This window comes from Podarcis melisellensis, assembly GCF_964234715.1.
Source record: "Podarcis melisellensis genome assembly, chromosome: 7".
NCBI classification, from domain to species: Eukaryota; Metazoa; Chordata; class Lepidosauria; order Squamata; family Lacertidae; genus Podarcis; species Podarcis melisellensis.
The window spans coordinates 41,961,936-41,987,761 of NC_138539.1; the positions used below are offsets into that span (position 1 = coordinate 41,961,936).

At 41.2% G+C, this 25,826-nt stretch overlaps 1 protein-coding gene across 2 annotated transcripts in view; it reads left to right on the plus strand.

Annotated features, from left to right (window-relative positions):
- Positions 1-15,354, plus strand: part of LOC309373929 (desmocollin-1-like) — a 28,699-nt gene extending 13,345 nt beyond the window's left edge. The window contains exons 8-17 of one of the 2 annotated variants that reach the window (XM_081918526.1): positions 811-945; positions 1,328-1,513; positions 4,108-4,367; positions 5,166-5,305; positions 6,725-6,937; positions 7,035-7,283; positions 8,047-8,174; positions 9,587-9,856; positions 10,414-10,459; positions 10,542-10,681. In XM_081918526.1, coding sequence (XP_081774652.1) covers positions 811-945; positions 1,328-1,513; positions 4,108-4,367; positions 5,166-5,305; positions 6,725-6,937; positions 7,035-7,283; positions 8,047-8,174; positions 9,587-9,856; positions 10,414-10,449 — 1,617 coding nt within the window. In that variant the 3' untranslated portion in view covers positions 10,450-10,459; positions 10,542-10,681. Of the gene's footprint in view, positions 1-810; positions 946-1,327; positions 1,514-4,107; positions 4,368-5,165; positions 5,306-6,724; positions 6,938-7,034; positions 7,284-8,046; positions 8,175-9,586; positions 9,857-10,413; positions 10,460-10,541 lie in introns of both variants that reach the window. The other variant, XM_081918525.1, reaches the window with a different exon arrangement.
- Positions 15,355-25,826: the final 10,472 nt, after the last annotated feature.

Here is a 25,826-nt window from a genome sequence, read left to right on the forward strand (position 1 = left end):
GAGTAAGACATAATTTGACGGGGAGGTGGGGAGAGGATGCATGAATCTCTGGGAAATTTATAGTTTGCTTGCTTGACAAACTCATTATTTTGTTGTTGTCATTGACACCTCCCTTCTCTAAATCCTATGCAGAAAAGAGAGTTTGTGTTAGTGGCAGGTTGTTGCAGCAGATACAAGCTGCTGCTTAGTCCTGCAAAAATACAACAGAAAGGGAGGTGACCTATCTTGTCTTTCATCAATGGGGAAAAAGGGAGAGGTTCTCTCTTTTTCCATCACTTTTTTGCAGGAGGCAGCAGTGAGAATGAGAGAAAGGGTACTTGATGGACTTCTGCATAAGAAGCCTTAAAAGCATTTGTTTAGCTAGGAACTCTGGTGGTTCCCTCTGGTGAAGTTCTGGTGGTTTCCTCATTGCGAGAAGTGAAGTTACAGGGAACCATGCAGGGCCTTCTTGGCAGTGGTGCCCACCCTGTGGAACACCCTCCCATCAGATGTCGGTGAGATAAAGTACTACGCAACTTTTGGAAGACATTTGAAGGCAGCCATGTATCAGGAAGTTTTTAATGTTTGCCGTTTTACTATGTTTTTATATGTGTTGTAAGCTGCCCAGAGTGGCTGGGGAAACCCAGTTAGATGGATGGGGTATAAATATTATTATTATTATTATTATTATTATTATTATTATTATTACTACTACAATATGACTAGAGAGAGTCAGTATTAAGAGGATATTGTGTTCCATTGGCCTTCCCCTCCCATTACTGTGTTTATATTGTACTATATTCATATACTGTTTGCTGTGTTCTTTTTCAGAAAATAACGACATACACAATCCTGGTAGAAGCAAGAGATATGGGAGGTCAGCCCTTTGGTTTGTGCAATACTGCAACAGTTGTAATTGAAGTTGATGATGCAAATGATCATGCACCCATGTGTGAGCACAGCATGGTATGTTTGCTGCCTTCACACTTCTTAGAACATTACTCTTCATTTTAAGACCTTCTGCATTCTCTCTTTTTTATTTTCTTTTTGTCATTTGCGTGAGTTTCATAATTATGTGTCCAAGCCTGCAGCTTTTAACTCTATTCTGATTGCATCAGCCCTGGTTAAGAAGCTGGACTCTGTTTCCTTAGCAATAAGAAGGATAAAGACACACACCAGAGGTTTAATCTCATCATTGCATTATATCTTAAGCATTAATATTTTAAGGCTATAATTTATCAACCCATAGCAATTTGCAAAAACATATATGACAGCATGCGCATAGAAAACTATGTTGTGGTGACCATATGGTTTTGAAACAAATTTCTGAAAATCTTGTTCATTTTAGTATGAAGCATATGTTAGTGAAAACACAGTTGGCGAAAAAGTAATGGACATCGGTGTCGTAGACAAAGATTCACCTGGAACACCTGCCTGGCATGCTACCTTCAACATTATAAAGGGAAATGAAGATGGTGCTTTCAAAATTGTAAAAAATCCTGATTCAAATATTGGTACACTATGTGTTGAAAAGGTAATTACATTTCACAGCTTAATAAGTATTATGATAATTCCAATCATACTGAGCAATACAGAAGTGGGTAATAATTTTCAGCAGAGTTTAACACCTCTGACCTTCTGTGGCAGCACCGAGGTCCCTGAATTTAAATTTATAATTATTTCTCAGCAATGATTTTCCAATCTGTATATTGATCACATAGTGGCTGTGGTTGCATGACACGCTAAGCCAAATCTTGGTTACAGTTAAGAGCATAATCACAAGCCACGGTTCAGAAGACACACTATGTTAAACCTTGACTTAGCTTAATGTCGCACAGCAGCAAGAAGTGCTGGGTAGAAACAAAGCAGCTGTGAGCTTCTCTCTGAGAGCCTAGATGCTTACTTGTTTGTGGTAAGCCAGAGTGGAGCGTCTCCACCCCCATTGTGCAGCTCAGACATTGTGGTCCAGCTCGAAGGACCTTCTGGCAGTTCCTTCATTACAAGAAGTGAAGTTACAGGGAACTAGGCAGAGGGTCTTCTTGGAAGTGGCGCCCACCCTGTGGAACACCCTCCCATCAGATGTCAAACAGATTACCAATTATATGACTTTTAGAAGACATCTGAAGGCAGCTCTGTACAGGGAAGTCTTTTTATTTTTGAGCTTTTTAATATTTTGTTGGGAGCCGCCCAGAGTGGCTGGGGTAACCTAGTCACATAGGTGGTACCGTATTTTTCGCACGATTGGACGCACCGGACCATAGGACGCACCTAGTTTTCAGGGGGGGAAATCAAGGAAAAAATATGATTCCCCCCCCCCAGCTCTGGGAGCAGTGGACAGGTTGCACGCAGCCTGTGCGCTACTCCAAGACCACCTCCCTGCTTTTGCGGGAGGTGGCGGAATTCCCCCACCTCCCGCAAAAGCCCACAGGAGCCCCGCTTGACTCCTGCGGGCTTTTCGACCAGGAGGGAGAAGGGACTGAAACGGCCAGTCAGTCCCTTCTCCCTCCTTGGGCAAAAGCCCCAAAGAGCTGTGCGCTCTTTAAAGGCTGCGCGGCTCTTGCAGGCTTTTCTGCGAGGTGGGGGAATTCCCCCACCTCCTGGAAAAGCCAGCAAAGCCGTGCAGCCCCTTTAAAGAGCGCACGGCTTTTGCCTGCTTTTGCGGGAGGTGGGGGAATTCCCCCATCTCCTGCAAAAGCCCGCAGGAGGGAGAAGGGACTGACTCGGCCAGTCAGTCCCTTCTCCCTCCTTGGGGAAAAGCCCCCAAGAGCTGCGCGCTCTTTAAAGGGTGCGCGGCTCCTGCGGGCTTTTCTAGGAGGTGGGGGAATTCCCCCACCTCCTAGAAAAGCCTGCAGAAGCCACGGAGCCTCTTTAAAGAGCACACGGCTTTTGCCTGCTTTTGCGGGAGGTGGGGGAATTCCCCCATCTCCCGCAAAAGCCCACAGGAGGGTTGGAGAGTAGCGGGAAGGCGTCGCGCGCCTTCCTGCTGCCCCCATCCTCTGGGGCTGGCGATGGGGGAAGCGCTGCTTTTCCCCCCGCCAGCCTCAAAGCCGGGTTGGAGAGTAGCGGGAAGGCGTCGCGCGCCTTCCTGCTGCCCCCCATCCTCTGGGGCTGGCGATGGGGGAAGCGCTGCTTTTCCCCCCGCCAGCCTCAAAGCCGGGTTGGAGAGTAGCGGGAAGGCGTCGCGCGCCTTCCTGCTGCCCCCCATCCTCTGGGGCTGGCGATGGGGGAAGCGCTGCTTTCCCCACCGCCAGCCTCAAAGAGCAGACTCTCCTGGCTTCAGCGGAAGCAACGCGAAGCCTCTGTAGCGCAGGCTTTGGAGGCTTTGCCTTGCTATCGCTGAAGCCAGGGAGCCTGCATTCGCTCCATAGGACGCACACACATTTCCCCTTCATTTTTGGAGGGGAAAAAGTGCGTCCTATAGAGCGAAAAATACGGTATATTAAATAATAAAATTATTATTATTTATTATTTGCTTTAGCATGTTATGTGAACCAAGCCATTGTAGATGTTTTATTCTTTTCATTTTAAAGTAGATATGTGGGAAAATAAGAAACTCACAATGCATTTGCGTTACGTAAAACTGTACCATCATTCCCAGTGTTCAGGTTTTGAGTGCCGTTGCTTATGTTGTCAAAATACCACCACCTCTGTACAAGAGGGAGGTATTAACAGGCTTTTCATAAGCACAAAATCTTTACATAAAATGCTAAGGAAGTGGACCACAAAAATGCATTGAATTTTCCATAAGGCTCACCATCGCCACCTAGGGTCACACTGTATATTGCAATTAAAACACACTTAAATCGTTTTATTTGCAGCTGTATAGCTGAGTCCATGATGTCATCTGTGGGAAAATGGCTTCATGGACCTAATTTGGCCTGTAGACTGTGGGTCACTTATGCTTGTTTTAAGGCAAGTGAAAAGGTTCAGGGCCAGAAGTGGGCTTCTGGTCCAGCAGACAAAGAGCCAATAAAAACCCTTACTTCATTGACAAACCTATCTGGGAGGCAGAGACATTCCATCCACAACCTGCTTCTGAATAGGGAATCATCCCTCCATAATTGTCTGTTTTTGTTGTGAATATTAGAAAAATCTTGCAATTGACATACACATTTATTTATTTTCCAGGGGCTAGACTACGAAAGAAACAAGGAGAGAAAGTTGGAAATTGTTGTAAACAATGAAGCACCTTATTTCCTCCCACCAAATTCAAGAGCAGTTTCTACAAGTACTTGCGTCGTTGTTGTCAAAGTGCGGGATATGGACGAAGGCCCTGTATTTGATCCTTGTGTATTTGTTTTGAACATCAAGGAATGTTTGCCTGCTGAAACGATGGTTGGCCAGTACACAGCAAGGGACCCAGAAACTGGAAATTCTGAAGGCATAATGTATAGTATTTTGTTGCCTAATTCATGTTATACTATTAGTGTTAGTATTAATACAACCATCTGATTCACAGATGTAGCAGCTGGCAGAGCAGGGTGGGAGCAGGCAGTGCATTGCTTTCCAAGGGAGAGTTTGCCGCTTATAACCAGGGGAGAGGGGTGATGTGGCAATGAGGTCAGTAGGTGTAAGCTCAATGGCAGCAGCATTGGCTTGGCTCTGCCACTGTACCTGCACTGCCCAAACTTCCCTCCTACCTCACCCTCCCCTCTTTGTTAAAAGCAATGACCTCCATGTTGGGAAGCCAGGCAAGCAGTGCTGTTCTATCCCAGTCTGCCAGCTGTTACTGGTGATGGATAAACATTGTTGTACCTCTGTTGTTGCACCACTACACTGGGGGCTATCTGCACATTACACAAGCAAACCTTGTTCTGTTACATAGGAGTACATGTGGGTATTGGGTTCATTCTGTGAGTTTTATGCTGGCCTGATGGTACTGCCATTCTCGTGGAGTATAGCCAGAAATGCCAGTGGGGAGCAGATCAGGTTGGAAGAGCTAAGTATACTCTAAATTTCTTGGACACCAGCACAGCAGGGAAATGCTCTGAACTGTAGAAATGTCTTACGTATATACTAAAGACTACTACCTAGTATGAGGCTGCTTGAAAATCCATTGCTGTGTGATGGTGCAACACAGAGATTTGTACCAGCTTATTTAACTGCACCAGGCATAAAAACCATTAAGATATAATGAAGCATATATTTTGGTGTTTGTTTCTAACAGCTGTATTTGTTCCTAACAGTTATAGAATAATAAATGATCCCTGTAACTGGATCACCATTGACAACGCAGGTCAGATCAGAACCACTAGACTCCTAGACAGGGAACAACCACAAATGCAGCTCTACCAGTGTAACGTAACAGTCTCTGCAACGGACAGGAGTGAGTATTACATACTATAAATAGCCTACAAAACTACTGAATATGTATGTGGCAGAGCAAATACCACATCCCAAGCTGTGTTTGCTAGCTTCAGCTGGGGCGGGAAGTGTGTATATGTGGGGGAAGCTTTTTCTTCCATTTATTCTTTCTCAACCGTTCCTTGACCAGTGAGAGAGAGGGAAATCACACTGCTAGTCCCAGAGCTCATCATTTTGGGTCTTGTTTTTCTTTTGCCAGGGGTGGGGCTTATTTGTTTTATTCTGATTTTTTATTGGGTGTACCATTGTTCAGTATGATCACTTTATAATACTTTTGTCTATACTATCAAACCCTTTTCAAAGTAAGTTAAATAATGGAACAGTTATATGCCGTGCCTCTGAATGCTTAACCACAATTAAGAAATTAGTATTAACCTACAGACCCATGCATTCATTCCTTGGCCTTTCTTTGCTGATTGTGTATTCCCTCCCGCCAGCATTAACCATGGTTAAGCTTAACATTGGGACCAGTGTTAATTATGTTTGAAGCTAGTCACGATATTTTCTTAAGCAGGTTTCTTAATAGTTTTTTTAATGTATATATATACATTAATTAAATTGACATTTCAAAACAAATTTGTACATGGGTTATGTATACCATAAGGCCACATAGAATATTACACAACATCAACAAACTGTGAAACACATTAAAATGAAATCCACACAGCAAGGGAAGATTCAGCCAGCACTGCTCCCCTCATAAATCGGTATAAAAATATAACTGCCATCCTTTACAAGAAAATATTGCCATTCAGGAATTAATTATTTTGTTTCCAGAGGGGCTGGCATGGGTGCTCAAAGTCTTTTGTGAATACCCCAAGCCTCTGGATTTGCTTTCAGTCCATTTACATGATGTGGACACATGCCTTGCTCTTAGGGGTGCACACAACTTTCCCAGGCCTCTGTGTCAAAGAAAGGAAGGACCCGGTTCACTCTTTTGTTATTTAAAAAGCAATGCCTTTCCTCAGTGCTCCCCCCCCCTAAAAATTGTTTAGGGGTACTTATATTTTCCTACTGATATTGAAATACTGCCCCTCAATGAGGCCAAACTTAGATTCACAAAATGCGTACCCCCAGAAAAAAGCATTGCCTTTCCTCATGAATGCTAGTCGAAAAATGGAACATCAGCCTGGAAATGCCTTGTGATTAACATTGAGTATGTAGGGGTGGGATCCATCTTGGGCACAGGCTATCTTATTGAGCCCATCTCAGATTCCATTGTTGGAGTGAGTTTCCTTGCAAGTATTTGTTATGAACTGCTGCTGGAAATAGTAAAATTAATAATTTCAGAAGTGTAATTTATGAGTAGGACAAAGATATGTTAAATCATGGAAACAGCATTAAATTGTAAGGCTATAACTCATTCTTGGTTATTTCCTAGGTGGTAAAACAGGCACTGGAGTAATAGTGGTTAATCTATTAGATGAGAACGACAATTTCCCAGTGATTCCCAAGAAAGAGTACATAATTTGCAGAGACAGACAACCAGTTTGCCTTACTGCTGTGGATGCTGATTTACCTGAACATGGAGCCCCTTTCAGTTTTACTCTTCCTGACCGCATGATCCCACAGTGGAAATTGACACAACATGATGGTGTGTGCTGCATTCCTAAATTTCTTGCATCTGCAGTAATTAATGATTTTGAAAGAATGCTCATCACTGAGTTGTGTTTTTGTTTCATTTTTGGCAGAGAACTCTGCATACCTGGTACCAGCAGAGAATTTGCCATTTGGCGCTTATGAGATCCCTGTGATGGTAACTGATCGTGCAGGCAAAGGTGGAATCACTGAAGTTCGTGTAATTATGTGTGATTGCACCACCCCTAGTGATTGCCGTTACTGGCCACGGGTAGGGCCACCGGTTGCACGTCAGACTCCTAATGTGACTCTTGGTCTTTGGGCCATCCTTGCAATGATTGGGGGATCCTTGTTGCTATTATGTAAGTATGTTATATATGAAATGTATCATTTGCCATGAATGTCAAGTTGAAGGGCTATGTTATAAGATTGTTAAGACTGCTTTGGCCACTTGAAGTTTGCAAAGCTGTGAAGATGGCTTATTTAATTCATTTATGTAAACAATTGTCCATTAAATACTGCGTTGAAATGATACTAACAGAGTGAATGGCACTTCTATGTCTTTCTTACACTTACTGTTTAGAAGCAAGTTCAACTGAAGCTGGTCTGGAGCTTTCTTGGAAGCACATATATTTTTTTATTAGGTCTAAGTAGCGGGTTTTTGTGATGGTACTCACTAGTATGGAGTAGTGTCACACCTCTTTTTTGCTGTCCGTGGCAGACATTTTGTGCTTAACCCACAGCACTTTTATCAAGTTATGAATACCAGCACCTCACTTTTTACCCCAAAACACTGGGTCTGAGCATTCATAAAGAAAACCTGTGTGGATTGTAGTTAAGAGTGCTGAACTTAGATCGGTGAGACCCAGGTTCAAATCCCCAATCATCCACTGGGGGATTGCTAGGTCACTTTGGGCCACTGATTTTCTATCCTCTTTGAAACTATCTCATGAGCATATTGTGTGGATGAATGTGGGGGGGAGGGCATAGACTGCTGATGACGCCATCTTGGAGGTAGAGGGTGGTAAAAGTATTGTTAAGAAATAAAAGTCTAATAATAATATGTAGATGCCCTGATGCCTTATTGTATCTGATTCTTTTTCCTCTCCCCATCCGCTTTTCCAGTAATCCTGATAACACTTTGCGGCTGTTGTGGTGCTGCACCTGTGAGTAGCAGTAAGCATGTGTGTGATGATTTAGCTAATCAGAACTTGATCATTTCAAACACTGAAGCACCTGGTGAAGAAGTAATGGTAAGTTGTTTTATCTGCTCATTATTTCTTGGGCAATAGATGCCATACCCACCCACCCACCCACAGAGCTTCAGAGCAAGTGGAAGGAGGGGGAGGGAACTTGATTTGAGAAAGTGAAAAGATTTTAATATTGTTTAAATGCTGAAGCAGAGAGAGCTAGATGGGAACAGATCCGAGAGTGAAGGCATTGTAATTATGTGGAATGACAAGACATAACAAACTATGTGTTGTGTTAAACAACTTTTTTTAAAAGACAAAAACTGGCCTTGCACTGGTATTCTATCAGCCTCCTGGCTGCTATTTACCCCTAAAGATGATGTCACAATCCTAGGGAACAAATAGTAATGGGGAAGACAATTTTTGGCATTGGGTTCCCAATCTGTATTGGAAAAGCAGCACTGCATCAGGACTGCCTCATGTTCGAAATTAAATGCCGCCAATATACATGCTTTTAAAAAGCTATTAGTTTGGCTTTTAAGGGAGATAAAGGAGGAGAATGGGACAAAAGGAGAGACTATATATAAGGTGCTGGGGAAAAATATTAGTTGTAGTTTGAATGCTGGAACTAATATAAATCCCATGGTATTTCAGCCAATTAATCCCAAGAATAAAAAATAGGGGTAATGTATTGCTGATTACTGTGTTAATTTTTAAATTGGAGTTTAAGTTCATATATACACCACAGTATATAGTGGATTCTTATTCTTGTAGTGGATGGTAATAAGCATTTGACGCTTAATTCTTAACTAGCTTGGATGAGAGAACTAAACTTAGCGAAATGTTACATCATGCACACAACTATAGAATATTAAGTGTACTTAGCATTACCTACTATCTTTGCTTTAAGGAAAGCTGCTTATTATTTCAGTTAAAAGTATTTCAATGGCTCAAGCAAAGAAAATGAGACACTGAACAGTTCAAGTTTTCTTTATGCACATACACCCATTTTAGCCAGAATTTAACAGGTCAGGTTGACCTGCACTTTCTAGGCTAAGGTTAATTGAGTCATTTGCTTTTCTGAGTGTTCATCCTCCACTGGGGAAATAGTTATGATATTTTGCAGTGGGTAACAGACAACAATTACTCCAATCCTGAACATCTCTGTGTGTAGGGAGGACTTCAGAGTTGGGGTATTTTGAATCCCATTTATCCCAGGGCCACAGAAGTGGCCTATGTCTGTCACAAATGTAAGTGGAGGGGGATAAACAGGAGCTATTACTTGATGTTAAGCAAAATCAGGGATGGTTAATTGGATTGGCTTCCGTTGTATACCTACTGGAAAGACTGAATACCCAGCAGGGAATACAGAAATCCAAATGGCATTCCTTGTTCTCATGGTTTCTCATAATGTCCAATTCCTTCTTCCCAAGCACCCTAATGTATGTATTTTGCTGTTTTCTTTTTCTTTTTAGGACCCCAATATACTTCCTGTGAAAACAGGAAACATGGTTACTTGTGATCAAGGAACTCTTGGAGTGAAAACTGGAGGACAGGAAAGCTTTGAGATGGTCAAGGGACACCAGACACTGGAATCAGTCAAGGGCGGAGGACACCACACCTTAGACTCTGTTAAAATGGGGCATCAGACATTAGAAAGAGGAGGATATGGGCAATCTGCGATGGATGCATATAGATACAATTATTCAGAATGGCAAAATTTTACACACCCTCGCCTAACTGAGGTAAGCACTGTTAAACATACTTTTATTCAGAGCTCACATCTTCTTAGCTGGATATAATATTAATGGCCTGCAACTATAGGTGATATTTTCTGAGCAAATGTTTAGGATTTATTTTGAAATCACCCTGCAGCTTGGAATGTGAAAAGCAATCCTTTAGTTTTAGTGTTTGGATTTAGAAAAGGTAACCTGACCAGGTATTTGTTTTGTATATCTGTGTTGTTTTAACTTGTTTTTCCTGTAGTGATTCTCTCCTGCTTTGACCTCATCTCTCATTACTCCTCCAGTATTGACCACGGTTGATAGTAATGGCTGTAATGTCGCCCAAGAAACTGTATATGTTATGAACTGGGCTCCTAAATCTGAGCCTGTCCTGTAATAAGCAATATATAACTAGGGTGTCCCCACCCCCAATTTATCTGAAAATTGTTTTTTTTTAAAAAACTGATAAGGAAGTTCATTGCATTTGATTATTACGTATGTGATCAGTAGGTCTGATTTTGTTAAATTCGTCATAGAATGAATGATATAGACCAATCATGTGCATTTTTTGTATATAGGAACCCATTAGAGGACACACTCTGATTAAAAATTAAACATTGAAAGGTAAATCCACGAAATCATTTTTATGTCATGTTCAGGTTAGTTTAAGAAAACAAGTAACACCCAGTTTTTCCCCCCTATGCAGAAGGTATATCTCTGTGGACAAGATGAAGAGCATAAGCATTCCGAAGACTATGTCCTTTCATATAATTATGAAGGAAGAGGATCGCTGGCTGGCTCTGTAGGCTGCTGCACTGATCAGCAAGATGAAGAGGCGCTTGACTTTTTAGATCAGCTGGAACCAAAGTTTAGGACATTAGCAGAAACCTGTATAAAGAGATAAATGTGCTGACAACAACAATGCAGAGAATTGTCGCCCTTTCCACAGGATAGCAACTTGAATACAAAATATTTCTATGTCTCTCCCCTCCCCCCACTTTTCTCGTGGGAGTAGTTAATCAGAAGACATTCTGACATTAGGTTTGTCAGTATCAAACTTTCTGTTCTTAAACCTCTGGATACTCTGTGCTATTTGACCTACCTACATGTGTACTGCCTTAGATTTACACCAAAAAGTATTTTTTTAAAACCAAATGTACAGTCAATATTGTAGTCGCATAACTTTTCAAAATAGCAACAGAGTTTCTAGTGTTCTCTGCATCTACCATTTCAGGGAGGCAAAATGCATTCTTTATCATTTTAAGAACTGAGCTTCAAAAATTTCTGGCTGTTTGGGTCTGGGTTATAGCAAGCATGGTTTGATTCATTTGAATCTTTCCTTTAGTTTTATAGAAATAAACGCTAAATACTACTGCTGAATGTTAAAATAGTTATTCATTTCTTACATTCTTAAGAAAAACAGGGTTTCTAAGTATTTTTTAAAATGGGATCTGTAACAAAATTTGCAGCCAGCCATGACCTTTTCTAGAATACTCCATACATACCCCCCTACAGTCCCAGTTTCCCCAAAACACAGCTTCTTGTGGCTACTGAGCATGCATGCATTGGGCCGATTTGATTCTCCCTCTACATTTTTCTTTTTAAGCATATTCACTAACCTGATGAGTACCTCCTCCTTGAGTATGCACAGTGTTGCTTTGATTATGTAATAATGATTGATACTCAGAGAATGCGTTCATTATTAGCAGGGCTTTTTTTCCATCCTGAACTCACCGGAATTCAGTTCTGCCACCTCTCAGGTGGGCACCATTGCCATTCTATGAAAATGAGGGAGGTGTTCATGGTGTGTTCCGGCACCTCTTTTTCTAGAAAAATAGCACTGATTATTAGCAAATATGTAATGGCGGAGGGGAGCTGGCCCTGCGAATGCTAATATTGCTTTAGCATACATGAATGGAGCACAGTGGTAGTGAGGTCAGTCTGTGCAGGTGCACTGGCAAAGCTCACCTGGCACAGCTCCAACCTCACCAGCTGCAGTGATACTGGTGTTGAGAGGGCTACACTGTATGGACTGCCTAGATGAGTTTAATTAGGCCAAAGCTCTTAAATTAGTAGATAGAGAAGGAAGAGAGTGAAATGTTTTAATGTATATATGTACACATTTTTCTTTATACTGAATTTTTGTGTTCACCAAATCTGACAGCATGAGTTTGTATGTTCAAATCCACTGGAGGAATAAGTATAGAAATTAAAATGTGACATTGAAAACATTTGCCAAGGCCACAGTTTCCACCCAAAAGACTTTAGATTAATTCAAAGTATAATACTTGTATTTACCACTCTAATACAGCTGAGTGTTAAAATACTACGATAGGAACTGAAGAAAATTGCTAGTATTCAGGCACAACTTATTGTTGACTTCTCCCATCTCAGGAAAAGTGGGGAGCTGAACTTGGAGCAACAAAGGTATGATCTGTGCTGATTCTGTTATCACGTAGTGACTGGTGCTTTGCACTTAACATGCATGAATGTGCCTATTGTATACGGTTCTGATGGAATAAACGTTGACTGATATTTTTTATACATCTGTATACATACAGTTTGTTTGGGAATTCAAGAGAAATGTATTGGAAATTTTGAATTGTAAATAAAGGGAAGGAGGTGCGCTGTAGCTGCTGTTTTGATGTTACACATCATAGTCTTCTCTTTAATCAAGTGGATTTAAAGATATGCATTTAAAAAACTGATTTTAATAAAGCAGATGTTGTTTCTTTGCTAGAAATTAATTGACCTAAAATGAAAGGTTTTTATTCTCATCAAGTTGGTATTTTAGGCTTTTCTTTTGTGCTTTATTATGCTCATGTCTGTGCCATTGAGCAGAGAATAACGAGCTTGATTCTTCTGGTGCACTAAGGATCTTAAACACTGAAGATCCTGTTACTTTGGTGAAATTGGTATATAGTCTATTTTAAATAGGTTTTTTTCCTAGTACATCTCATATTAGTCTTCTCGCCTTTTATGCTATAGACATATTTCTCTAGATCTGCAGAATCCAGAGAAGATATTTAAAATGTTGCAAAGCATTGCAAGGCCTTAACTTACCAATAATATAGCTTTTAGGTTCAGGGTATTTTCAGGGGTTGGGTTTCTAATGCACAGACTTCTGAAGTCAGTTCTTCACACTTAACACTCACTGGCTTACATGGGTGTGTTATTAAAAAACAGGCCCTACTTTGAACATCAGAGCCCTTAACCAGGTTACAATCATGATGAAGTCTCATTGAAATAATTGGGATTTAATTTACACATGAGTACCTTCTTGCATTTGCTTCAGTGGGTCAGACATGGATGACTGATTAACCTTAGGTAGATTGTAGCCCCCATACAAAAGACAAAGCAAAAGTAGTAAAAACTGATGGAACAGAAAGAAGATGAATGAATGGGCTGTATCAAATACTACATTCTTGGTATTTTTTTCTGGCAATAATAATATAAAAAGAAAATGGAGAAATCATGGGTTTTGTGGTTTACTTTTAAGCTTTGAGAAAAAGTAAAAACAGAAATACAGGCTTCTCTGTTTGTATTTTACACTCCAAATAATTCATATACCAATGTATAAAGCAAAATCTAAGAGCAAATTAAGTATATAGTATTCTGAACTAATTCTGCTAAATTGCAAGCTTGCAAAAGTGGCAGCGACGCCTTATTGAGTAAGAGTTTTTGTATGTCGGGCTAGCTTACCCATCAGTTTAAATCTGCCAAATAATGTTGCAATGTTAATGGGTGTTGCACTGAGTCACAACAGCTATAAATCTGATGCAGGGGCTTTTGCTGAAAAGAAAACACAGTATGGCATAAAAGTACTAACTGATGAGCTATCACAGAAGGTTTCAATTCAGCTCTTTCCCCTCATTTGTGTAACATTTAAACATCTAAGAAGAACCTGTTCAAAGTTATTGGAGAAGATGGAAGTCTCCAGAAGAATACTTTGCTTTGAGAAGTTTTCTGTGGTTTTAAAATGGAGACCAGCTTTGGGTCCCTAATTTGTCACTACCCACCCCCCGCTAATCCTGAGTTGTGTCAGTGACTGTATTTATTGAAACCAAGGTAGTCTTACAAATCTATTTTGTTTTTTAAAACCATATAAATGGCAAAAAGCCAATTACAGTATAAACTAAGGAAAATGCTGCTATTTCTATTGGTTTTCTTCTAAATACGAAATGCCATGAAATAAAATATGAACTCCAAATCATACACTATATTTTCTGTTTCCTTAATTTAGTTCATGTTTATAAAAGGAACCCTAGAATCATAGTGTTGGAAGAGACCACAATGGTCATCTTGTACAACTTCCTGAAATGCCCAGTGTGGGGCTCAAACCCATGACTCTGAGATTAAGAGTCTGATGCTCTACCAACTAAGCTATCTCTCTGATGAAGAGTGCAATCTTAAGTGGGGAATGAAGTAGTGGATGATATGCCACTAGCAAACCTTTGCTGGTTTGTGCTGTTGGGCAGGGGTCGGGTGTAGATTATCTACCTGGACACACATGTCCTGACCTTCTCAAGGCAGTGGATCTGGGGTTAGGATTGCTCTGAGCAGTTGGAAGTGAGATGTGCCCAGTTAAAAGCTTAACTTACCTGTAAATTTACTAGAGGCAACCCAATACCTCTCAGATCCCTAGATTACAACTGGTGGGCTAATAGTGCCCTCCATATTACTGCTGAGGCACTCTGTGTAAAGTCCTTTGAGCACTGTAAAGTAATGCAACATATTAATAGGTAATTGTTTTTAGCATTTTGCACTGGGTTATTTCCTCTGCCTCTTCAACCAGTTACTCCCTATTTGCTTGCTCTGCTTTTGGGTGCAAACTATTAGAATCTCAAAGATGACAAGTATCTGTTTAAATTTAGCAAAGCGCGAATTTAACTATGTTATTTGTAATGTTTCTTTGTTACTACAGTGTGCAAATATGGTGCCTTTCCTAGCTGCATTTCTTTATCAAAGAGTCTTGGAGGACCAATAATGGTGGATAAGCCTCTCTAAAAGTCAGGGTGGCAACCACTATTCATCTTCCATTGCAGTGTGCAGCTGAAATGGAGCATAACAGACCTTGTTTGCATCCTGCATGAATTACATGTGTACCCTAGAATGTGGCCAAACACTTCTTTAAACTGCATCAAGGTTCTGTGGCAGTCTGCTTGATATGGAAAGGCTCCCTGACAGCAGAAATTGTGAGAACCCCTGTACCAGGCAATCCACAGAATTATAAAATTTGCTGGCCTGGAGAGATAAAAATGTAAAATAACGTATGATTATCATGTAAAGTTGAGAGATTTGTATTAAGTATTTATAACTTTACAGGCTATAGGTGTATATCATCTTTTATGTTCTTTACCTCACCAACAAAATGCTTTCACTCAAAATGAAAAATGATTTGTTCTTCCCAATGACGTTCTTCTCAAGAACTGTCTCATTGTGTAAACATCTTGTTTAATTTCGTATTTGAAATACATTTTGTACAAGAGTAATAAAGTTGCTTTTATTTCAAAAACAAAGGGACCTACTATAGAATTTGCTTATTTCTTATGTGTTCTGTCTGATGCTCATTGGCAGGTACTGTTGCAAATATGGGCAGAGTTTCACCAGGGGCTCATCCATTGCCTAGTCTATAGCGCTACTTCTTTCTTCTAAGTTGTCCAGGTGGCAACCAGTACCCATTTCATAGATGTTGGGCCATATAATATCCTTGTTTTTCAGATATAATGATTTACTAGGCCCAGTTTCCAGCCACTGGCAACATGGTTGGGCAGTTTGTAAGTCCTGCAGGTTTTCTAGATCACACTTTTCATAACAATGATGAAAGAAGCTTTTAAAATGGTAAGCTGCCTAATGTACTGTCTATTTGGAAGTAAATGGAACAGATAGGATGGAGAAGATATACAGTAGTCATTGCAGCAAACTGATGGATGTGTGTAAAGACAACACATGGGAGCCTCAAAAGGATATTTCCCAACTTTGTATAGTTCTATACCAGAAATACAATTGCTGCAACCTTAAATCATACAGAACATAAAACTGCATGTATCCCAAAAACCTCAAACATTTGACAACTTCAAAAGTAGCACCACCTAATATATGGGGAAAAAAATAAGTAAGTGGATAGGAAAAAATGTCTCTGCTTTGAAAGCTGTAATTCTTGATTAATAAGGTAAAGGTAAAGGTACCCCTGCCCATACGGGCCAGTCGTGTCTGACTCTGGCGAGCCAGCGCAGCACACGGAAACGCCGTTTACCTTCCTGCTATAAAGCGGAACCTATTTATCTACTTGAACTTAGGGGTGCTTTCGAACTGCTAGGTGGGCAGGAGCTGGGACTGAAAGACAGGAACTCACCCCACCGCGGGGATTTGAACCGCCGACCATACTATCAGCAAGTCCTAGGCACTGAGGTTTTACCCACAGCGCCACCCGCGTCTCTCTCTTGATTAGTAGGATCTCTCTAATGCTGTTCTGGGCAATATCTAGTGCTGTTTACAGAATCCAGCAATACAAGCCTGATAAGGCATAATCAAAGGGACTTTTTAAAAGGGTTAAATCAAGCCCTCAAGAAGAGCCAGGGGCCAAGAACCCTTTGGCTCATGCATCTGGGTGGGTACTTCCCACTTAAATACCTGAGGGGTAGGAGGAAGAAACACAAGCTAAGGATACAGACTGTAGTTCCCAGGTGTTTCCCTTCACTTCCACACCACACCAACTCCCCACTCCCTGAGTTGAAATGAGCTGTTCTGCTGAGGCAGCACTTCATAGGAAAAGCATAATGATGCTGGCAGAAGCTCTAGGGATCTGCCAAAACTTGTCCTCCAAGTTCTCCAGGGTTTTCTTCTCCTGCTTAAAAGAGGCTTCTGATTTTGTTCTCTCCCTCACTTGCAGGGTGTTTCAGAATTCCTTTATAAATATGGCGAGACATTCACAAGGATTCCCATCTCTGTTGGAAATCCTACATGTAAGCCAGCTTGCTTTAGGCCACAGCTTTCCAAACATAAATGTGTTGGCTGCAGTGTGTTGGTGTGTCGCGTGAATGCTTCCCATGTTCTTCCCGTGGCTGGAAAGGAGTTTAACCTCTGGTTTGCTAGTACAGTGTGACATCGCTGCTCTGGCGAGCCAGAGCTGCACACGTGACCTGGAAGTGTCTTCGGACAGCGCTGGCCCCTGGCCTCTTGAGTGAGATGGGCGCACAACCCCAGAGTCTGGCAAGACTGGCCCGTACGGGCAGGGGTACCTTTACCTTTACCTTTACCTTGCTAGTACAGTGGTACCTCAGGTTAAGAACTTAGTTCGTTTTGGAGGTCTGTTCTTAACCTGAGGTACCACTTTAGCTAATGGAGACTCCTGCTGCCTCCACCGTACGATTTCTGTTCTCAGCCGAAGTACTATTTCTGGGTTAGCGGAGTCTGTAACCTGAAGCATCTGTAACCCGAGGTACCACTGTAAAACTGCATTACTGTGTTGTGAAATTATGCATGCCTAAAACCTGTGTCACCAATATGAAAAGTTTGGAGAGCTCTGCTTTAGACTAGTGCCAATCATACATTAACCTGGGAGTCTGCGCCGTGTCTCCCATGTCAGGCCTTACTGGTGCATTTTTGCTCATAATGTCAAACTGAATGCCTGAAAAAGGGCAAGAGTTTTACAAAAAACCTTGGCTACAGTACCACAACATAGTGTTTCTATTTTGCAGCTACAATCTTACACAGGCATTTTAGTACAGTCAAGGATGCAAGAACGAAGAACCGAAGAGTTCTTTTCAAACTCTTGTTTGTGTGAAGCACTACATAAAGCAGTATGTTCAACACAGTGGAATGGCTGAGAAAAGAGGTCATCAGACAAATACGGAATTCCACCAATAAATGAAATAAGTCATATATAAATCTACCAGACTCTGTTTCAGAGTGATGCATTCTTGCAGAACATGTTCTAAGATGCAGGTATCGGTACATGATTTTTCATGCTCAGCATGATTCAATCCTGTCACCAGAGGAAAGGCACATGGGAATGTTCAAACATGTTTTATCAACCCAAATGGTTGCACTGCAAAATTTCTGAGCAAGGGTTGCAAAACACATTTCAACATGACTCACTTGCTGACAAGTTCAAACAGACTCAAAGGATGGAGCAACGGGTGTGAGCATTGAGCAACTAATTCTACCCACTGCCACGTGAGATTTTTTTAAAATCAAAGACATTTTTTTAAACCTTAAATTATGCCAGTTTCTAAGATTCTCATGTCAATGCTAGGTCTGGGAAACAGGACAGAAGACCAAACATATTTCTGGCTTTCAGCAGAACCTGGGTGTGGAAGAGTTCAGAAAGACAAAGAGAGAAACTGATGTAATTTTGCCAACTGAGCAAAGGGAGGAGACCTTCTGATGTATATATACACGTGCGCACACACTAAATTTATAGACTGAAATTAGCATAGACATCTTCGCCTTAGCTTGTTCAAATGCAAATGGGTATCATTAACACCCCCCTCACTTTCACTTCATCAGTGCCAATATATCTTACTCTATCGGTGTTTTGCTGGCTCCAGTAGTGGTTTCGGGTGCATATACATAAGTTCCCACTCACAATACCTTGATATGAAAGCTCCACTTTTAGGGATCTCACAATCTGGAAGCTTGTGTACAGCCTGGTCTGGACTGGGTCACATTCTCCCACCCCTAATCCCAGGGCAGGATGTTCATATGTTCAGGATCTTCAGAATCTGCCTCTGGATACTCTGGGGTGGATGCTGCCTGAGCAGGTTCTGGTGGCAGCATAGTGCCCTGCTCAGTTCCTCCTTTAAAGCAGGCAAATTAGAGATAGGGGAGCATTAGGGATAGAAGAAGAAGAGTTTGGATTTGATATCCCGCTTTATCACTACCAGAAGGAGTCTCAAAGCGGCTAACATTCTCCTTTCCCTTCCTCCCCCACAACAAACACTCTGTGAGGTGAGTGGGGCTGAGAGACTTCAGAGAAGTGTGACTAGCCCAAGGTCACCCAGCAGCTGCATGTGGAGGAGCGGAGATGTGAACCCGGTTCCCCAGATTACGCGTCTACTGCTCTTAACCACTACACCACACTGTTTGGATGTGCACTTATCAAAACAATACAGGGATGGAAACACAGCCATGCTTTGAAATTCACACTTCTCTGAATTTAGCAATGCACTTCTCCAGCCAAGTAACACACAAAATTGCATATAGTGGCATGAAGTGTCCATAAAAATGCACATATGAGTAGGGAAAACGTACAAAATGTCATTTTAGGTGAAATTGCTCTGCAAAAATGTGTCTCCACCTGGTGTTTGGGGGTTCAATCTAAAGTAACTGCAAATGCACATACAGGGTGGGATCCGATTGATGCTGTTGGACTATTGGAAGGGTGATCCAGTGGGTGCCTCTGCTAACGGAAAAGGGGAAGAGATTTATTTATTTTTGGCCAATTTTCTTTCACCCGGTGTCCCCTAAATTTCCCCCATGCAGTTAGAGGACCTTCCAATAGAGTGAATGCAAGGGCATTCATGAGATCCCACCCACCGTCACTTATACATAGGAACAGAAGGCCAACAACAATGTAAGTGGTGTTGAGGCATCTTGGTCAAGCCTATTCTCAAGGTCCGGGTTTACTTGCTAATTCAAACCTGCCATCTTGAAGCTGAACCAGTAGCAGACAAAGAATACATACTCGTAAGGAAACCAATTCATTGCTGGAAGGCTACATTGGGAAGGTAAGAGCAGGACGTGCATGGATATTAAATTAGTCTCACACACTGCAAGTGTTCCCTTCAGGGCAGTGCTGGATGGATCCACATTTATGCAGGTAGCATGTGATGAATCTTTCCCAGATTCAATCTTATACCATTTATTTCAGAAGTATTTTGCTTTCAGACCGTTTCCCAGGTTCATATAAATTCAGTAAAATGATAGCTCATGTAGACTCAGAGTAAGAGATACATTAACACCTTTGAGACGCTCCTCATTACTGCTGTAAAAGGCCTGCTTCGTATTCTACAAGCTGAATATTCCACAAGGAAGCCATTTCCATGCAGAAAATATTATATAACTTCTTTTAGGCCATCATATATGATGAGCGTACCTCATTCTTTTTATTATAGACTCCCAATGTGCCAAAAGCAGATAAATGTGTATTATACACATGCAGTATTCATGCAATTTTCTCTGCAGAAGTTAAAATTCATTGGGTGTGAAATGGGCCTTAATGCAACGCTGGGAAAAGCCTTAAAGAGCGTTAGGCAACCACAGCTCTGCCCATACATGCTATTTTTTTTTTCTTGTTCAGCAGCTCTATAAGCCTGAGAAAAAGCTATTGACTGACAACATGCATGAGCAAATTATTTGGATGGGAGGGATAGTTTCTTTCTCTCTTTTTTAAAAGACACATATTTCTTCCTAAGTGACAACCATTTCTGAAGATACCTTAAAATAATTTAGAGGTAGTCAAATGGTATGTATATTAGCTCATACATTAAAAAAACCTTTGTAGCTTCACAGTGGCACTCCTTTTCTGGTACCCATTTGTGTTCTTTAATAGGTGTTACAGACCTCTGAAAGGATTTAAAACACGAAACACGAAACTGTCCAAATTTTTTCCTATGGAGTTATGAAGAGCTCTCGTTTTGCTGCTGTTGTTAAAGCAGAGAAACATAAGATTTTAAAACATATGAAATGAAGCTTTTAACTTTTAAAAAAGTACAACTCAACCCTTTACTGCTGCGTTTTAAAAAAGATGAAAACTATTAATACAGAAGAAAAATATCCATTGCTCTGCAGGCAACAGGTGGGATTGTCTCACTTGTTGTAAAGCCCATGGATCAATATAGAGCTGTAGGGTACAGAAGCGTACAGAAAGAACGGATTGAAATAAGGCTTCATTGAGGCCCTGTTCCAATTGAGGTGGATTGTTGACCTGGGAGTGGGGAAAGACTCCCAAATAACCCAAATTCACATTGTTACTCACCTGCCCCAAACTGATACCCCAAGCTTCCACATGTATATGCAATGCCATATTCTTCGTATTTTATACTTTACATAGTATATTTACATTATGAAAATTAAATTTAGCTATTTTTTTTTAAAAATCCGCTGGGTCAAGATGTTATAACAGTTTCTCTGAATTACATATGAAACATATGCCCTGTAAGCTCCGATAGATAGTCTACTTGATGAGACCCTGCAGAGCTATTCTTCTCGAACAGAAATTTTCCACAATAGAAATATAATCTGCTGAGCCTATTTAGCTTAGGACAAGGGTTAGACTTCATAATTCATAGCAGGCAAAGTAGTACAGCTGCAAAGGCAGGAGGCTTTCAAAAGTCAGACCCTAGTAAACGTCCTTTAAAGGGATTTCTTTCAGTCAAAAACAACAATTGCCTCGTCTTCTTTAATTTGAGTGATTTGTGCATTAAGGTAAAGGCAGCATTGTACAGACTACTGGTCACACATACTATCTGCACCAGATGTGGGGGGCCTTTGGCTCCCGAGATGCCATTGAACTTCTGCTCTTATCATCCTTGGCTATGCTTGCTGGGGTTGATAGGAGTTGTAGATCATATAAACAACATCTAAATTAAACAAGAGGAGAAACATCTGGAGCTCCTATGTTGGTCTATGCATCCTGCGGCTATCTTTCCATGCTAACTGGAATATACTCGGAGTTCTGTAGTGATTTCATGCTCTTTATTGCAGCTAGTAAAATAGTGATTGAATTGCCCCCCAAACCTCAAGCTTTTATATACATTATTTACACAATGAGCCAATCAGTTGTTGCATTCTAGGATCCTACTTGCCTACAGTGGTGCCTCGCAAGACGAAATTAATTCGTTCCGCAAGTCTTTTCGTCTTGGACCTCTTCTGAAGGCGGGCGGGGGGCAAAAGTCTTTGCTTCCCCCGCCTGCCTTCAAAAGCCATCCGGGATAGCGGGAAGCGCTTCCCTGCTATCCCGGACTGCTTTTAAAATGCTGGCGGTGGGGAGCAAAGCCTTTTGGCCCCCGCCGGCCTTCCTGGACCTCTTCTGAAGGCCGGAGTGTGTGTGGGGGGGAAGGCTTTGCTCCCCACCGCTAGCATTTAAAAGAGGTCCCCGGAGATTTCCCTATGGACTTTCTTCTTGCGAAGCAAGCCCATAGGGAAATTCGTTTTGCGAAGCGCCTCCAAAACGGAAAACCCTTTTGTCTAGCGGGTTTTTCGTCTTGCGAGGCGTTCGTCTTGCGGGGCACCACTGTATTGTTCTAGGTTCCTAGGTTAGTACATAATACCAACTGTGGCATCTGTCCTATGGATTTCAAACCAAGGAACTGGGATCCCCAGGCTTGCATGTTTTATCTATTGAGAATATATCCAAGTTTATGATCACCATAATGTGTGTTGCACCAGGTTGCTCCAGCCCTTTTTGGTCATGTTTATTGACAAATGATTTTGGAAATATGTATGAAATTCTGCAGTTGTTTTTCCGACATATTGCATCTGGCATCCAGAGTTTTTGCATTCTATAACGTACACTGCATTCCTGGGCTTGCTAGTGATAGTCTATCATGCCTGTCAATCTGTGTTGGAAAGTGGCAGTTTTCCAGTTTTAATGGAGGTGGCCGTAGTCTGTCAGAAGTGAATACTGCAAAGAAATCCGCTACTGGTTTATTGGACTGTGAAAAGAAAGAATGGCTGGATGTTTACAGACAACAACCTAACATCACATGTTCTTAATGTGGAGGATAATATTTAAACTTTTGAATCGTAAAACAAGCGAGCAAAAATAAAAACAAATGAAAATAATCAAACTTTCCCCCACTTGGTTAGCAAATGTTATCTTTGGGAGAGTTCTTTCCATTTTCATCCTACTTAGGTCTATCACACTGGACAGCATGCTTGTTTGGAAAGCCAATGAAATTAGAGATAAAGGAGGAAGCTGAGAGATTTAGCTAAGGTTGAAATCCTGAGCATGAATTCTAGGGAGTAGGTCCTATGACACATAGCAGGACTACACTGAGTAAACGTGCTTAAGATTGTGCTTGCTTTATCAGTTATTTATATAACCTTTTTTGTTTGTTTGACTGCATCTTGCTAAGCACCTGAGAAGCACTGTTTAGGGTACCACACACCCCTGATCATAGATTTAGGGAACACTCTAAAAAGAACTAGAGTTTTTGTGTGTGGAACTAAATGCGGTGAATCCTTTTATTTTTATTTTTAAATGAACAAATTAGCTTAGCCCTGAAACAGAATTTCAAATAATTTAGTAGAACTGAATGATGATTTTATTAAGTATAATTAGGAATATCCTAAGATGATTGAGTGGCCTGGGTGTACCACAGTTTGCCAGTCTGCACACACTGTTATAACAAGGGTTGGCCACAGGATGTCAGCACATAATGCAAAGTTGAAGGCTTCCTCCCCCTTCTTGCTTTCCAAAACATTATAACCGACCATGAATAAAAAAGAAGAGTAGGTATATGCATGACCACACACACAAAATTGTGAACCGTGACTCTGAATAACTTATGAGCAGAATTGTAAATTCATTACCTGATACTAAAAAGCCCAAAGTGAAGGACTGGGAGAATAGTTCAAATCAATATGTCAAATTCCGAACCTCAAATTCCAGACCTTTCCAATTGCTTCCTTTTTCATCCATCTGAACGTCTACCAGGTTCTTTACCTCACCTTCTACTTTGACATGTTCCTTCAGCCACCCTCACACTGGGAATCCTGCTGTTCCTTAACTTCCCTGCCTGTGGTGACTACTCCTCAGTCAATTTCTTCAGCTCCAGCCCTTACCACAAACTCTCCTATCTATATGTGAGGTATTAATCCCATAAAAACTTGAAACCTCCCTTCCCCTTGTAGAAGTAGACTAAAAATCTCTGTTGCAAGTCCATCTCTGAATTGCTGTGATGTCACAAAATGTGTGCAGCTTAGCCAATAGGGGCCAGAGGGCCCAGGTACATAAATGAAATAGAATACAGATTCCTGTTTTGATGGCAACATTTTGAGTTTTACAGTATCATTTTTGTTGTTTGGTCAACTGAAAAAAGGAGAAATGAGTACCTATCACTAGAGAGATAAGAGCACAAAAATAAATGGAGAGGCAAGCAGCCACATATATAAGGAGGGCTTTCAAAAATACCACAGGCCATTTTCAAGCTCCTACTGACTGGACGCTGGGGGATGTATGGGACTGACTAGCTGGTTAATTTCATCTATTTTGTTACTGGATCTCTCATGCTTTCTGCCAACTTTACTAGTTCCAGTCACTCACTCCCGTGGAGTTGTACACATTAACAGAGTCTATGTGAGCACCAGTGGCGTAGCGTGGGTTGTCAGCACCCGGGGCAAGGCAAGTAATTTGCGCCCCCCTAACCCGTGGATTTGCGCCCCCCAAACCCGTGGATTTGTGCCCCCTAACCCTAACCCCCAGATGTTGCGCCCAGTGCGGCCAGCCCCCCCTGCACCCCCACGCTACGTCACTGGTGAGCACTGCTGCCTCCATGCTTGCATGGCAGCACACAAACACAGACATGAACTACTGTGGGGTCAGTTGCTGGAGGAGATCACATCACAGGAATCAGTGGGACATGAAAGCAGAAGCTTCCGAAGAGCTTTTCTCAGGTCTCACCTTTAAGATCAGAAAAGACAGAACATCCAAATGAACTGGAGTTATATACAGAGAATCATGCTGCTTTCAGAACAAAAGAAAAAGAAAACGCCATCACAAAAATGGAAGATCTAGATAACTCTCCCTTACATACTTTCTCAAAAAGACACACATTCCATTTTGCCAAAAAAATAGCCCAACTGTAGGGAAAGATAAAACCTGGGTGGGTACACAAATTTGAAATAAGTGAAATAGGAACCTGTTAAGCAAGCTTCTTCAGAATTCTTCATCTGGGTATTGAACAAAAGGGGTGAAGGGGGAGAGAGTGGTTTAACCGCCTCCCTTCCCCAGTTGCCAATTGATAACAATATTGAACTGGAATGCAAGAGGAATTTTACAGACAAAATTTAATCCCTCATGGTAGACGTCTGATTGTAAGACTACAAGAACGATGAAGACAATGGGTGGCAATTATACATTTTATAGTTTCTCCATGTCTCTCTTAACATTTTATTGGGAACATGGTGCATTGCATCAAAAAACCTTTATGTTGCATAATCTGTCAACCAAAAGAAGCACTATTATTATACCACTACTACTACTATTACTCACTTATTTCACCATTTTCAAAGGCTTAAATTTTTATTCTACCACAGCAAGCCAATATATAGGATGCACTGCCATCGTGTGGTAATTTCATGAATCTGCAGAACAATAACATGTAAAACCTACGTATTTTGTCCAGTATTATTTTAGTAGATCCACAATATGTATGTAGTACTTTTTTCTAAAAAAATGTTTGGAGGGTACTCTCATTTTGACTCAAGAAAACCACCATTTTATAGTTCAAATCAGGGAAAATAAATAGAGTAAATGGACAAAAGTAGAAAGATTCACAAAATGTTTAGAGGTATGCTTACCCCTGCCCCCCACCCCAGAAAAAAGCATTGTATGTATGTGTGTATGTGGGTTGCTGGTGTGTATTTGAATAATGGACCTGATTCCTCATCTCCATCTTTCTGTGTCTTTGTCACAGAAAGAAACTGTCAGTCCAGGTAAGGGTTTTTTGGGTTGATTGTGCTAATTTGTTCTTAAACTGCATTAACTACCTTATATTTCTGTAACAGCTGGAATTCCCTCTTGGAGTGCCATTTAGGCTTTGTACCTACATAAAAAAATTACCTGAAAATATTGCAGCTCTGTGGTAATACATGTTTGTGTAGTGTATGATAAGAGACACCTGCAGGCTTGGTAAAAAGGAAGGAAGGTTTTCTTACTGTATTTGTAAGGGGGGGTAACCCATGAAACACAGTCCAGGAGTGGTCCAGAATCCAAAGGTTCTGTTGGGAGTCAGTCCAACAGGGCCAAGGCAGGACACGAGGC